Source organism: Cimex lectularius, unplaced genomic scaffold, assembly GCF_000648675.2.
Source record: "Cimex lectularius strain Harlan isolate CLEC.00 unplaced genomic scaffold, Clec_2.1 scaffold251, whole genome shotgun sequence".
NCBI classification, from domain to species: domain Eukaryota; kingdom Metazoa; phylum Arthropoda; class Insecta; order Hemiptera; family Cimicidae; genus Cimex; species Cimex lectularius.
This window is the reverse complement of record NW_019394213.1, coordinates 853,742-869,371: the sequence shown is the minus strand read 5'-3', so window position 1 is coordinate 869,371 and position 15,630 is coordinate 853,742. Positions and strand designations below refer to the sequence as shown.

Genomic DNA, 15,630 nt, shown 5'->3' with positions numbered 1-15,630 from the left:
AATCTTTTAGATTAGATTGGACTTCTCTTAACGGTCTTGCATTCGGAATGAGGCGAAAGGACGGTAATGAACACCGTTCGAACAACGGGCTCATCGGAAACTGTGTGCTCAAAAAGGAAAATTTCACGCATATCTCACATGAATCAATCCTGTTCTGACTGCTAAAACTCAATTTATTTTAATTTTCCAAACCTTTTATAAATGTGTGCACTTAGCTACTATTAGATCAGCAGAGGTGCAATTTTGCCTATATATAAATAAAAATATAAGATAAACGCTATTGCCACAATAGGAAATATTCCACAGAAATACGAAAAACGTTTTCACAATATTGTTCCCATTTATGTCGGATGAAGCTTCTTTTTATTATATTTCAGAGATATTACCTAAGTGATGCTTAAGAAACTGTGTAAAATCTCTCTCTCTTTCTCTCTCTCTCTCTCTCTCTCTCTCTCTCTCTCTCTCTCTCTCTTTCCCTCCCTCCCTCTTGTTCCTTCCAACGTCTTTTTTTGAAACTGTTATTCATTTTGAAAATTGCTTACTTTCTAATTGTTTTGTCCTTCTAACCAGCATTTCTTACTCTCTCTCTTTCACTCTCTCTCACCCTCCCACCCTCTCGCTCTCTCTCTCTCCTCCACTCACTATCCATCTCTCTTTCTCCATTCTTACACTATTTTCTGTATCTCTCTCTCTCTTTCTCTCTCTCGCTCTCTTTCTCCCTCCCTCCCTCCCTCCATCCCTCTCTCTCTTTCACTCTCTCTTTCACTCTCTCTTTCTCTCTCTCTTTCTCTCTCCATCTCTATATCTTGTTGGCTTGTTTGATGTTATAAGAGGATCATTGTTTATTGTTGATGTTTGATTCTTGTTGATTCTTGAACAAAACTTATGCAGTGGCAACTTCTTCGACTACCTTGCGTCGAACAGTTAGTCGAAACTGACTAACTTGGAATCTATTGTATTTTCTAGTAGTTATGTTTATTTTTTGGATTTATCATTTTTTATTTTACTTCACTCTCACATTATTTTGGTGCGTATATTGGAAATTCAAAACAATTCACAGGTTGCTTGTTTAATTTTCTTTACCTAACCAAACTGAGTTTAATTTTTGTTTTGTTTTCTTTGGCAAAATTTCGTAAACAGCATTAATGCAGCCAAATTTCGGGGCGATACGATTTCCCAATTTGATATCCGCCTTGTACTTTCCATACGGAGCAATCGGCAAATTGAAGTTCAGTTTAAGGTCGAAATTGTTGAGCGTGTGATTCCCCTATTAAGAAAAACAGGCGATTACATAGACCCATAGTGATTTAGAAATATCAAACTGCCTTACCGGCGGTATAGAGCATGATTTTCTGCCCAATGCCTTAAGCATCCTCTCTAATAAATCTGGTACGAACATGCGTAAAGCGGAGCACCATCCCCCAAGTTTCTGAGTCCAGAAATTCTCCTTCCATCCTCCGTTTCCCCACACGGCGGATGCAATAGACACCTGGTTCAATAATTATTTATTTAATAAAGATTTCGATGACCCTCTATGGACACATTTTCACTTCAATAATGGTTCAAAAAATGGCAAGTCACACTCAACACCAAAAAATCCCAAAACATATCCTTGACCATCCGTCGCATCACTACCAATCATAACCTCAATTACCAAAATCTTCTTACCAAAAATCTCATCAGGATGTATCTAAATAAATAACCTGGAATCCTATGCAAATTCAAAAGGTCAAAACTGAACTGAAGATACCGATTACTTAAAAGACGACATATCGACAACATAATACTCATTTAATTGTTCTTTTCATCTAAGGTTTTCGTCTCAACCAAAACCTTAGATGAAAAGAATAATTAATTGGAATAATTAATATGGTCAATTATGACCAGTAAACAAATTTGAATTAATTTAATAATACTCAATACTGAAACCAATTTCTCTAGTTCCATACTGCATAGAATTATGGAGTTCAACCCAACCTTCCATTCTGCATCCGAAAATCCAAACCCAATAATCAAAAATCCTTAGATCCATGGTCAGCCGCACAATCCATAACGACATAAATATTATCTTTAAAGTTGCAAGATCCAAAGAAGTGACAAAGAATGCCTCACTAACCTCCAATTTTACTCTAGTCCTTTAACTTACTTCCGCTCTTCTCAATACTCCTTATTGACGTTTAAATAGACCGTGTGCTATTGAATTGTCGTTGAAATTGTTTGAAATTAATTAAAGTTCCTGTTTTATTAGGATAAATTAAGATTATTTCTTATCTTTAAACAGGTTATTCACAAGCATCTGCTTTTTCCTGATACAAATCGATCTCTAGAGCCTTATTCCTGACAACCAAAATAGGACATGAATACCTGAATACTGCTATATTATATAATAAACTGGTATGAAATTCAGCTAGAACTGTCATATTAGAACTGATAGGTTGATAATGGCCTCTGGTTACTGAGACTTCCTAGCTCAATATGTATACATCTAGTTTATATACATATATAGTTTATATGTATATAAACCTACCTCAACAGATTCGTCGATGGGTGCGCTGTTTGAAAAATTGGTGCTGAGCACAAGAGGGGAGTTCCTTTTGACGATTGCGATTTTCGTGTCGTACAATTGGAAGTGGGTTCCCTGGTGTTTGCAAGCTGCAAATTCTCTCACTGCCACATTAAAAGGGCCCTGAAATTTAAAATAAAACCTACTATGTTATTATGTAAATTTTCTACAAAAAAATTGTAAAAAATTTTGTTGTTAATATTTAAGTTTGCTTATTCAATTCATTCTTTTTTCAAATCAAATGCACCAGTTTTCAAATTAAATTCTCTTTTTTTACAATTCTCTTTGGCAAATAAAGTTGCTATTTTAAATTAAATTCGCCAATTTACACAACAAATTCACCTTTCTGCAAATTAAATACAATCTTTTTCAAATCACATGCACCCGTTTGCAAATTAAATTCTCTCTTTTTCAATCAAATGCACCTTTTTGCAAATTAAATTCTCCCTTTTGCAAATAAAATTTACTATTTTTAAATCAAAGTCTCAATTTTTTAATCAAATGCACCGTTTTGCAAATTAAATTTTCTTTTTTGCAATTCTCCCTTTTCCAAATAAAATTTACTATTTTAAATTAAATTCACAATTTTACACACCAAATTCACCCTTCTGCAAATTAAATTCAACCTTTTTCAAATCACATGCACCCGTTTGCAAATTAAATTCCCTCTTTTTCAATCAAATGCATCTTTTTGCAAATTAAATTCTCTTTTTTACAATTCTCCCTTTTACAAATAAAATTTATTATTTTAAATCAAATTTCCCATTTTATACACCAAATTCACCATTTTGCAAATTCAAGGCACTCTTTTTCAAATCAAATGCATCATTTTGCAAATTCAATGCACTCTTTTTCAAATCGAATGCATCCATTTGAAAATTAAATTATATTTTTTTAATGAAATGCACCCTTTTCCAAATTAAATTATTTTTTTTGCAATTCTCCCTTTTGCAAATCAAATTTACTAATTTTAAATCAAATTTGCAATTTTACACACCAAATTCACTCTTTCGCAAATCAAATTCACTCTTTTTCAAATCAAATTCAATTGTTTTTTCATTAATGAAATCCTCCCTTTTGCAAATCAAATTAAAAATTTTGCAAACTAAATTTTCCACTTTTTTAATCGAATTCTCCATTTTGCAAATTAAATTCACTTTTTTGCAAATTAAATTTAACCATTTTTGAAATTATATTCACCCTTTTACAAACCGATTCACCCTTTTGTAAATTAAATTTCCCCATTTCCCCCTTTCATAAATTACATGAATCCCTTTTGCCAATTAACGTCACCATTTTGCAAATAAAAATTCACATTTTGCAATTAAATACACTTAATTACATATATGGTTTTTTATATTATCAAACATGTTATTTCGTTAGTAAGAATACTATTATGAATGATCTGTAGCAATTCATAAAAAGAGTAATCGAAAATCGTATGCTCCCATATTTACGTTATAAAGTGTAAAGAGGGGAGAAATAAAGAATTATACGATAGAAAAATGGGATCCAACAGGGTTGTTTATTAAAACTTCTGCTATTTTCATTTTACATAAATGACTTTAAATAATACTTGGAAATTAAAGGTTGGCTCAACCAGTATAAAATTGTTGTTGTAATTGTGCTATTCTTGCGTGTCGTATTGGGCACTCTCAATTACGCAGAAAACAAACACTTTGAGCCCTGAAGATGATCTCAATAAAGATCGAAACGTTGGCACGATAAAGAAAATGTTTTTCTGAAACCTACGTCACACCAGACCGCATCTCACGATTTCCGAATAATTATGGACTATCACTAATCACCATATATACCTATAATAATGGACTTTAAAAATGGCAAGTAAAAACTTTTTTATTATTATTTTTATTATAATCAAGAGTTCCCAGGTTCGAACCTGAACGAAAAGGCCGATTTTATGTTCAATTTCTAAATACAATTTAGCATTAAATTCTTCATTTTTTTAAAAACAAACCACTTTTTCAGTCTGAAATTTTTGTTTCAAATTTCCTTAAAGATCCTTTTCAAAATTTGTTGTTCAAACGAAGTAATCATTCAAACAAAACCACAACTTACAAACTTTTGAGAACAAGCACCGCTTAAAATCATGACAAAAACAAACAGCATCATGGCTTACGATCCGGCTTATAACTTTTCCACGACTGGGCGAATAGAATCGATCAGAAATTATAGGGCAAATTATACGAAATCAGTCAGATCGCGTCGTTACGTATTGCCAACTTCCTTTGACCGACGAACCAGATTTTATCGCTAATTATACCAATAAAGATGACAATGAAATAATAACCAGGACCAATGTGCTCGCTATAATATTTGTATCCCTTTTAAAAATTCTACGCTACATAAATAAACGGTCATAAAAAAGGTTTTCTTTCTTGGAGTTTCTTGTGTCCGGAGCTGGCTTTGTCTCGGGTCGAATAGGAAGGCGAACATGCACGGCTAGCCATGCAGAGCTTATTAGTGATTCAAAAAAGGAAACAGTACTGTCACTCAGTAGAGCTAGCTCAAAGAGCTCCACTAACCCTTTATTATGCAAGGCTTTGTTTATAGCGGTTGTTTAATTAAAATTTCCACCGGCTGTTGCATTTGTCACGTTTATACAAATAATGATCAATCCGAACTTTAATATTTCTCCGGGTTTAGAGAACATTTGCTATTGTATTCAGTCGTCACACTTCTTAGGTGTTGGGGAACAACAGATGGCAAATAGACTTCTTGGAGATTTTGCAAAGCATAGATTGCAAGTTTAATCATTACGTAGAGAAATGAAAACATGTATTTCCCACAAGTCCTTTGAAAAGAACATTAGAAATAATAAAAGGTTCGAGTATAATTTTAAAAAATTTCTCACGTTAAATTTCTTAAATTCTTGTACTTTCTGGTAGCTAAGAAATGAACTAGGATAAAACAAAGCTTCTCAAGTCAAAGCTTCGTTCGTTTCTTTTGTGTAAAAGATAATCCTTCTTTCGTTGGTAGCCAAATACACTGAACAGATGACAAGTCTTGGATCTCTCAGGGTTTTTAGCTTTCTGTTGTATCAGAAATCTACCAGGGGTAAACGTACTTCATATTAAATCCATTATATTTCGTCGTCCGATTGTCCAAATAACTTCATTCAATTAATTAATCCTTATGTAAGGTATTGGTCGAAATGAAAAAGTAAGTGTCACGAGCGGGATTCGAACGCACAGTACACGGAGTAGGCTACATACGCCACTACTCAACCTGATTTTTTTTTAAATAAGACCTAGTAATGAAGGCTCCGTTAAATCATAATACAGCCAAAATATGGTTCATGAAAAATGTTTTAAAAAACATTGTTAAATTTACAAAATTATTGAAATTGCAATTGGATCAGAATCATCTCAATGGTTTCTTCCTAATTCTCGAGTTATAAAATAAGATAAAAATCAAACACAGTAACATTTCTGAAGCGCCAATGTAAGAATCACCATAATTTACAAATTCACTAATTTCGTGGTCCGCTTGACCAATTATTATGTTACAATTAATTAAGCGCGATTCGAACCCACGATCTTCGGCTTGATACGCTGCTGCTCCACCACTTGAGCTATCGTGACCTCGATCCACTCGGACACCAACTTCCCATCTCAACCCCACCTTTTGAATTTTGTGAAAAATGGCAAAAAGGAGGGAAAATTCAAAAGGTGGTTCGTGGGTTCGAATCCCGCTCGTGCTATTGACTTTTTTATCTCAACTAAAAACCTTAATTAATTGTAATATAATTTGCAAAGTAGAAAGAATAAACAAGCACATCAACAATCAACAAGTACCCCATTGTATTAGGAAGAATAAGAACTAAAGTTGATGTGAAATTTCTCAATCAAAATACAAAGATAAAAAACGAATTTGGAATTAATGAAATGCTGGACAGATAAAATAACAAAATCTAAATTGATATACAACGAGAAACAGGAAAAACTTATCTGGGATTTTTCAAACAAGAACTGTGTATGAATCTGGATTTATAAACCAAATGACAAAATGAAGTCAAAATATAAAGGAAAAAATCTTCAAATCTACCAAACAAGAATTCTATGAAGCTGCTACTGTACAAAATCCTTGAAAATACTTAAATTTCCGTTTCAGTTTTCAATAAAATAGAAATAAAAACAAAACAGCCATGTCATAAGCTAACCCTGTGTATGAATCAGCCTGGTAAGAGACAAAATTTAAACTAAAGTTATCAATCAAAATACAAGGAAAAACAAAGCTGCCAGTTATTAAATTTTTGCTTTCTAAGATATAGGATAAACCTTAAATAGCTTACTCTTAAGAAGTAAAAAAAAATGCAAAAAAATTCATAAACAAACCAGGCATTTTTATATTCCCATTGGATAAAACTAAATTGACTAATACTAAAGTTGTAAAGAAAAGCACCTGCCTGAAATGTCTAAAGATACTACAGCGTAAAAATCGGGACAAGGCCTAATGGCTTAGGCTAAATATGTAAAATAAGATGCAAAAAAAACCAACATACAAATTTTTACATATTCAAAACTGAAATTTTATGATAAATTTATCAATAAAAACAGAAATAGAAATAAATCCAATTTTATTCTAATCTTGTCAATCAAATACTATACAGAAAACAAAAACCTGGCATTTATGAAGCTCCTGATGTCTAAGAATCAGAATAAGAATTAATTTTATATTTTTTTTAAACTCTGACAAATAATTATCTTGATTATCTGAAAGATTAACAAATATAACGATCTACCCACAATATTGAAATTTATGGTTTCAAACGTAATTAATTTCAGAGAAAAATACCATCTTGTTATACCAATTACAATTAGACTCCGTCTACGCAACATGGATCATAGTTCATTTAAAAAAATGAAAATTAAATATTTTATTTATTGTAAGAGCTGAAATTTGTATGTAAAATTTGTATTTGTGAATGAGACTGGACCGCCCGTCATAATATTAAGTGCCTCGGCGGTTCACATTTTTAGTGAGGAGTTAATGAGGAGCTACCTCTGAGGTAATTGTAGATGGCCTGACTCAATTTCTTTTGAACCAATGACGCTATAAAAAATACGTATTTAATTTTTTTTAATCTAGTATCAAATTTTTACCTTTTGTTGAAAAAAAATTATATAGGGTACATCAGGCCCAGTTCAACTTCAAAATTTCAAATACGACCCGCATCCCGACACATCATTTTAAACGGCTTTTAACGTTAAAAACAATGGTGCAATCGGATTTTAAATAGGTCGAAAAATGACTAAATGACACTTATTTGGTTTGCTATTTATTAATCACATTTCATGTTCGAACTGCCCGCCTTGCGTAAAGATGCAAAGATTTGCTCTTTTTAACCAATCTTCGCGGTGCTCAGTGAGATAGAGTCAGGGGAGATGCATTGGCAAGTATTTTCCAGTCAGATTGCTGGATTATGATTAGCGTAGACTCTGTTTTTTAAATGGTTCCACAGAAAATAGCGATATGGAGTTAAATCGGGTGACCGAGGAGGCTAAAAGATCGGACCATGAGGTCCTTTCAACCTATACCGGAAGTGACGGTTCAAATAACGTCTCACCTGCAAAGAATTGGGTGCTGAGCATCTATCAATCTGGAGAATCATTCTTTGCCTTTGTTGCAAAGGAACATCATCGAATAGTGTTGGCAAAACCTCCCTCAAAAATTGAGGAACTAAGTACCATTTAAATTATTTATCTTTGAAATAAGGCCCAATTAGAGAAGATCACCAAACGTTGATGCTGTCAACCACTTGATGATGTCAGAGTTCGAAATTTTCGGATTTTCCTCTGCCCTTGTTCAATTCCAACGGTTTAGTATGCTATTAGAGGTGAACTTCGATTCATCAACCACTAGGCGTTTTCTTCAGTCTTCCAAATCGACATTTGTGCAAGGAACGTTGTGATAATCAGGTCCCGAAGTCCCTGGACAAGATGAGAGCAATAAGGCTTAAAATTGCAAGTCCGGAATACATCTCTAATTTGATGTTTTGAAAAACTTAAAACCCTTCCAACATTTCGGAGAGAAGAATTCGGATTTGGACGACAATAAAATATTCGGCTCCTTGTTGAAATTACGCTGCCGGTTTCTTTTTGCCATAACATGGTCGTTTTTTGTCCAATTTAAAATTCAATTGCACCATTGTTTTCAGCGTACAAAATCCATTAAAATGAGGTGTCAGAAGTATAGGTCGTAATTAAAATTTTGAAGTTGAACTGGGCCTGATTTTTTTCCAAAAAAAAACGTAAAAATTTAAAACTACACCAAAAAATATTAAAAACGAATTTTTTTTATAGTCTCATTGGTTCAAGAAAAATTCAGCCGGTCCATCTAAAAAGGACACCCTGTATGTGCAAAGTGGTTGAGTGTATTTATTGGAGTGAATGTATGTATTAGTGAGAATGAATTCTATGTTTAAAGTAGGTTAGTAGTGTAGATCTGTACTTCGACAGAATATGAAGTACCATGACGGTCCCCCTCATGTTACCAGTTAGAATATATAGAATAGAGTTAGTGTGTGTAAGTGTGAGTTAGGACAGGCTACTGACGGAATTTTGAGTACCTCGATAACCTGCCAAATAAGTATGAAAGTCTAATTTCAGGAAATAATCATTTTATAGGGGCGGGTCACGTACAGTGTGTCCCAGACAAATAGAGTTTAGATTGATATCCACCCAGATATAAATATTTACATCCGACAAGAAGAAGAATAAATTTTTGAATAGAAATTTTTTTTTTTACTTTTGTCTTGTTTTAATTACCTTGCTCACTGTTACTTATTACCTTCTTTAAGGTAGTTGTAATGTACTACAAATTATATATTTTTTAAAATAATAGAAAATAATAATTAGTAGGGTACAAAGTGGGGAAGAACAATGGAGATTACTCCCATCCCAAAAATGCGAGAAAGTTTATATGCGAGGTGCCAGTAATGGCTGACCGGCGGAAAAAAATTGTTTGAAAGTTCTGGAGAGAAAACGAATCAAGAATTTAAAACTATGAAGCACTTGATGAACAAAAGAGGATCCGGATACCGTGGATCGTTAATTTTAGTTTTCTTAAGACAAACAAGGTAAAAGATAACTTTACCTTTAACTTAGCAATTTCATTGTCTGTAAGGTTCAACTAGCCGTTAGACTTGATGATTTTGCCGTTTCCAGAGATGCTGGAAACGGAAAGCGAACTCGGCTCTTGAAATCCTTTCCGTCTAGTTGGATTGATCCGGTCGAAAGGTTAAGACAAGCCCTGCGTAATAGGTCATTTGCAGAAACTACAAAACCAGGCGGAGGATCTCCCGACAAATAAGTGGTTGTCAGGAAATGGAAAACGGAGGAAGTAACGTTTAATTAAACGTAATTTATTTCGACTCCAATTACGCGTTCGACCGTCAGATAGGGAATAACGATGTGTCCGACAGATCTTTCAAATTTGATATATACAAAGAATAACTCTCCGAGCAAGTTCAAAAACAAAATTTGCCTTGAGACTAATCTAAAAATTTAGAAAAAATATATATATAAAACATTTGTAATTCATCACGTTTGTTATGGACTACCAAACTAAATAGTTCAATACTTTTATATTTGGTAATGAACAACAAATTTATACGTCATATTTTGAATTATGTAAGCTACTAAAAATGATCAGAACTTTAATTAACATAATTTTCCAGTGGTAATAAGGAAGAATTTGGCCATTTTAAATTCTGAATACACAAACGTACAACCTGGTGGGTGGTCTTTAGTTATGCTTAGAAGTTTTTGCTGGATGATGATTGAGTTTGGTGAATATTAAGCACATAAATCTGACTGTTGACCTCTGATCTAATTGTCGATGTAAGATAAAATTATTTATGTTTTTAATAGCTGATTGTTTATTTTAAAACCAATTGAATAAGATAGGGAATAAAAAAAACTTTCTAAAAACGTTTATACTCTTGTTTTGTAAGTCCTTAAATTGAGGCGTCGATCCAAGATTAAACTTGATAACTGCGTTCAGACATACAAAGAAAAAATAAAATAAAACAAACAAAGGGGAGAAAATAATCGTAATCCTGAAAACACTGTTATATAACGATAAATAATCACGAGATTTAATCAGGTTGGCCAATTTCTCTCCACTGGATGATTCAATTTAGATGATGAAGTTCTTGGAAGATCGGGAGAACTTCGATGAACCTTGAGACAGTTTGATTGGAAATGATTGAAAGTGGTGTTAGATCAAGTTATTCGGTAAGAGACAACCGGCTGACAACCGCATTTAAAATTTTAAATTCTCACCCTTTTTTAAAGCTTTATTACAAAGAAAATCACAACGAAGATGTTTATCTACATCTGGAATATTATATAGACTTTTAGAGTCTATACGAGAAAAAAGTCAGCGGAATGGTGCTATGGGAAACTATCTGAATTTTTGAAACTAAAACAGGAGTTAAACAGGGATGTATTCTGAGTCCGATCTTGTACTCACTCTTCTTGAATGACCGACACGAGGCCTTGGAAGAGGCACACTTAAGCCAGGAACATATTTACCCGATGCTACGCCATGCGACACTACCCGACGCCTTGACACGCTTTGGTGGGGTGTGCACATCGACACATCGTGTCCACAGCGTTTATACAATAATCACTATCACAATCGCAACGCATCTTTTGTTCTTAATGCACTATTTTGAGCAAAACCTTGTAATAAATTGTTAGTTAAATTTTGTGAGCACAACCATCTAATAAATTATTTGTTAAACTTAATTGTTTTAAATAAAGTTACTCCTAACTATCTAATTAAACAATGTTTATAAAAACCTATTCATTTTTGATCTCGTTTAATTTGGTTTACATTAAAATAACATGTTGTAATTAATATTACAACAAAACTACATGTACTTAGTTTGAAATAAACTACAAAAAATATGAGTGTCCTGTTCTGATGCTACCCGACATTAGAAAATGGTGTAATTTTACGAGCAGAACTATGAAATATATTGTTAATTAAATTTTATGTGCAAAATCGTGTAATAAATTGCTCCAATTTTAGTATATGTACCGCGAAGCGAGTACAATAAATTGTTAGTAAAATTCATTATATCAAAAAATCGTATTCCGGTGTTTTGTTTAATTTTCTGCCAAACCATTAAAATTAATTTTTTAAATAAAAACTAATTAATTGTTACTCACAGTTAATTTGGTTTATATTAAAATAAGTATGTTGTAATTAATAAACGACAATAATACATGTAGTTGGAATAAAAATATGAGTGTCCGGTTCTTTTGTCTTCGACTGTACTCGATGCGACCCGACGAAAATCTGGACAGTGGGGATCGCAGAGCGTCGGGTAGGTTAGCGTGGCATAGCATCGGGTAGATGTGCACGGGGGTAAAGAAACCTTATGGAAAATCGGAGTTTGGATTTGCGTCGGGTAGCATCGGGTAGCGTCGCATGACGTAGCATCGGGTAAGTGTGTTTCTGGCTTTAAGCGATGGCTTCAATATAAGCTGCTTACTTTATGCAGATGATGTCATTATTAGCCCGACCCCTGCCATTTTGCCAAAAATGATTGACAATCTATATAAATATACTAAAAAGTGGAACCTTGAGGTTAATCTCGCAAAGTCTAAGATTGTTGTTTTTATAAATGGTGGTAAAATGGCTAGAAATGAATCATGGAAGCTGGGAGATACACAAATAGAGGTTGTTAACAGCTACAAGTACTTTGTCATCACCCTTACACCTCGGCTGTCTATGAATGGGCATTTGATCAAAAAAATAACCCAAGGGAAATTTGGCATAAACTGTACGTGGTCAGGTATTAAAGAACGATATAGCTTTGTGGCGAAGTTTAAAGTGTTTGATGCAGTAACAAAGTCCATACTCTGTTACGGAGCGCAGGTGTGGGGCTTTAAAGCCTACAAAGAATTAGAAAAAGTACAACTTTTCTTTTTAAAAAGCTGTACCATCTAATATACCAAACTATATACCGCTTTTGGAAACAGAACGAGCACCGATATTCCAGTTTTCTTTAGGACTCCACCTCGAATATGTGTTGTAGGTTCTAAATGGCCCCGAAGATATACTTACGCAATTTCTTGCAAATAAAAGTATTGCTAAAAAAAATATATTAGTACCGACAATGGGAGGAACTGGAGAGGAAATCTGGGGAACCCCTAATGCGAATTCTGACAAGTATTCAAGAAAAGCGCAGGGAGATTCAAAACGTTTTACGCTATATTCACTATTTTTGTGGTCCGCTTGACCAATTAATATCATTCAATTAATTACAGTTTTTTTTATCTCAACTTTAAAAACATTAATTAATTGTAATATATTAATTGGTCAAGCGGACCACGAAAAATAGTGAATTTAATGAATTAATATGAAGTATATTTCACTAAAGCTCTTCGTGGCCATTTCATTTGTCGCCGAGAATCAAATAGATTACACATTTGAAAAATGGCAAAAAGGATGGAAAATTCAAAAGGTGGGGTTGAGATGGGAGGTTAGTGTCCGAGTGGATAGCTCAAGTGGTAGAGTAGCAGTGTATCAAGCCGAAGGTCGTGGGTTCGAATCCCGCTCGTGACACTGACTTTTTATCTCAATTTAAAAAACCTTAATTAATTTGAATGAATTTTACGCTATTTTAAGACGTCTCATGGACAGGAAAAACTAATAAAAGCATCACAAGCAACTTCACATGGATTGTTCAAACAACTTAATCTGACCTTAGGACAAAGCTCATACATGTATGGCAATAAGATTAGTTTATTCTTTATTAGAATCACTTTTCGAATGAGAGGAGAGCACTATGGCCTAAATTGTAAACCCTAGCGCTCACCTGCAGAAATAAAATGTTCTATGTGTAATTGTTGTGTGGAACAGCATTATCACTTCCTAGCTGAATGTAGATTGTTGGAGGTGTTTATGGTCGATGTGCGGGTCTTGAAGCTATTATCACGAGAAAGTGCTATTAACATTTTAAATGGTAAAGATTGGAACCGACTGTTTAAATATCTGCAATTTAAATGCATTAAAATATAGGAAATCTCTCTTAGCAGAATTTAACTATGTATAAAAGTATTGTATGGATGTATTTATGTGTATGAATGTATTTATCTGTATGAATGTAGTGTTTGTAAATAGAAGTGTAAATAGAATATTGACTTGACTTAGCTTGGGGCTGAAATGACCCAGATGTCGGAAGCCCCAGTAAAAAAAACTATGTATAAATAATATAACTAATAAGAACAACAGTTTCCCTCACCCATTATATCTTAAATCTAATTTTATGATTTGTTATTGCTTTAATTCTATATCATGTTATTGTTACGATGTCATTATTCGTATGTTATTAGTAGACTGAAAAAATGTAAATCCACATGTTACATATCAGTTATTAGTTAACACTCCTATTCGCTTATTTATTTGTTGTTAGAGAATTGCTAAGAAAATTAAAATATAAATTATTATTGTTAATTATTCAGAAATAGTGAGATGCGGTCTGGTGTGATGTAGATTTCAGAAAAAACATTTTCTTTATCGTGCCGATGTTTCGATCTTTATTGAGATCATCTTCAGAGCTCAAAGTGTTTGTTTTCTGGTAAGTGTGCCATTCTTGCGTGTCGCGTTAAGAGTGTGATAAAGAAAATGTTTTTCCGAAACCTACATCACACTAGACCGCATCTCACGATTTCTGAATAATTATCGATTAACGGTCACTAATCACCACATATTATTGTTAATTTATTTATTTTGATTAAATAGCTTATTGTATATTCATTAGTGTTCGTGATTCGATTGACCGAATAACGTTTTTCAATTAATTAATCTTTATATAAGGCATTGGTTGAGATAAAAAAAAAATCAGTGTCACGAGCGGGATTCGAACCCACAACCCTCGGCTAAATACGCCGCTGCTCTACTATTTGAGCTATCGTGACTTCGATCCACTCGGACACAAACTTCCAATCTCAACCCCACCTTTCGAATTTTCCATGGCAAAAAGGAGGGACAAAGTTCATTGAGGTTATTTAGCCGAAGGTCGTGGGTTCGAATCCCGCTCGTGAAAATGACTTTTTTATCTCAACCAATGCCTTATATAAAGATTTAAAAATACCTTATTGTATATGTTGAAACTTGCACGATTTTACTTGTACGTTAAAAATTAAGTACAACTACAAATTATATATAGTATGTATCGTTATAATATCTATCATTCTCTTCTGTTTTTATTTAAGATAAAAGTACAATTATTTGGTTTAAAAAAAAAAACCAACTTGGGGACCGCGGTAGCCGAGTGGTTAGCATGAGAGACTCTCACGCCGCGGTCGTGGGTTCGATTCCCACCGTCGCCTCTGGCCCTTTTTTCCCGATAACCCCCAATTTGAACACACAAGAATTCGTACTATGGCTAATATGCAAGATCATAAGGCCAATAAAAAAAATAATAATAAAAAAAACCAACTTAACAGACGGTCTAATGACCATTGTCTTTTGTAAATTTAAATGTAAAAACGAAAATGTATAAAGTTCAATAAATTTACTTCTTTATTATTATATAGACTTTTATTGGTAAATTTTGAAACATTGGACAAAAACTAAGAATTAATGGAGCTCTTGATGTATGAGGTGGTTTATAGTACATTTTTTATTCCAGGTTCAATCAGGATACTATTTATTAACCTAACAGAGATGTATATTGATGGTTCTTAGCCAAAAATAGAACATGATAATTTTTATTTTCATCGTGTCGTGTAGGTTGTAAAGTCTAGTGAATCTTCATTTCTCCTCCAATTTGTTTTAGTTTTTTTTTATACCATCTAAACGTACATTTGTTCAATTGTGAAACGATACAACAGCCATCGGTCCGTTGGTACAACTTCGAAGGAAGGAAATTTGTAAGGGAAGCGGCGGAGGAATCACGGTGGATGAGCAGGGAACGACGTTGCTCTCATCCTTTTGAAACCACCTGCACCTCTGGCGATAGATACCGGTCGACTCTGCTTTCCGTCGTCTCACGGTCATTATACACAATTCGATAATATTGC

The 15,630-nt window shown here is 33.6% G+C and overlaps 2 protein-coding genes across 2 annotated transcripts in view; one reads left to right on the top strand and one right to left on the bottom strand.

Annotated features, from left to right (window-relative positions):
- LOC106664400 (protocadherin Fat 4) overlaps positions 1 to 15,630 on the top strand; it is a 126,261-nt gene that overhangs the window by 96,579 nt on the left and 14,052 nt on the right. The gene's annotated exons all lie outside the window — the stretch shown is intronic.
- On the bottom strand, positions 1,016 to 4,849 carry LOC106664401. The gene is made up of 4 exons (XM_014390091.2): positions 4,643 to 4,849; positions 2,528 to 2,686; positions 1,331 to 1,489; positions 1,016 to 1,267 (listed from the first exon to the last, which is right to left on the bottom strand). The coding sequence occupies exons 1-4, from the start codon at positions 4,694 to 4,696 to the stop codon at positions 1,070 to 1,072; spliced, it is 570 nt and encodes a 189-aa protein (XP_014245577.1). The 5' UTR covers positions 4,697 to 4,849; the 3' UTR covers positions 1,016 to 1,069.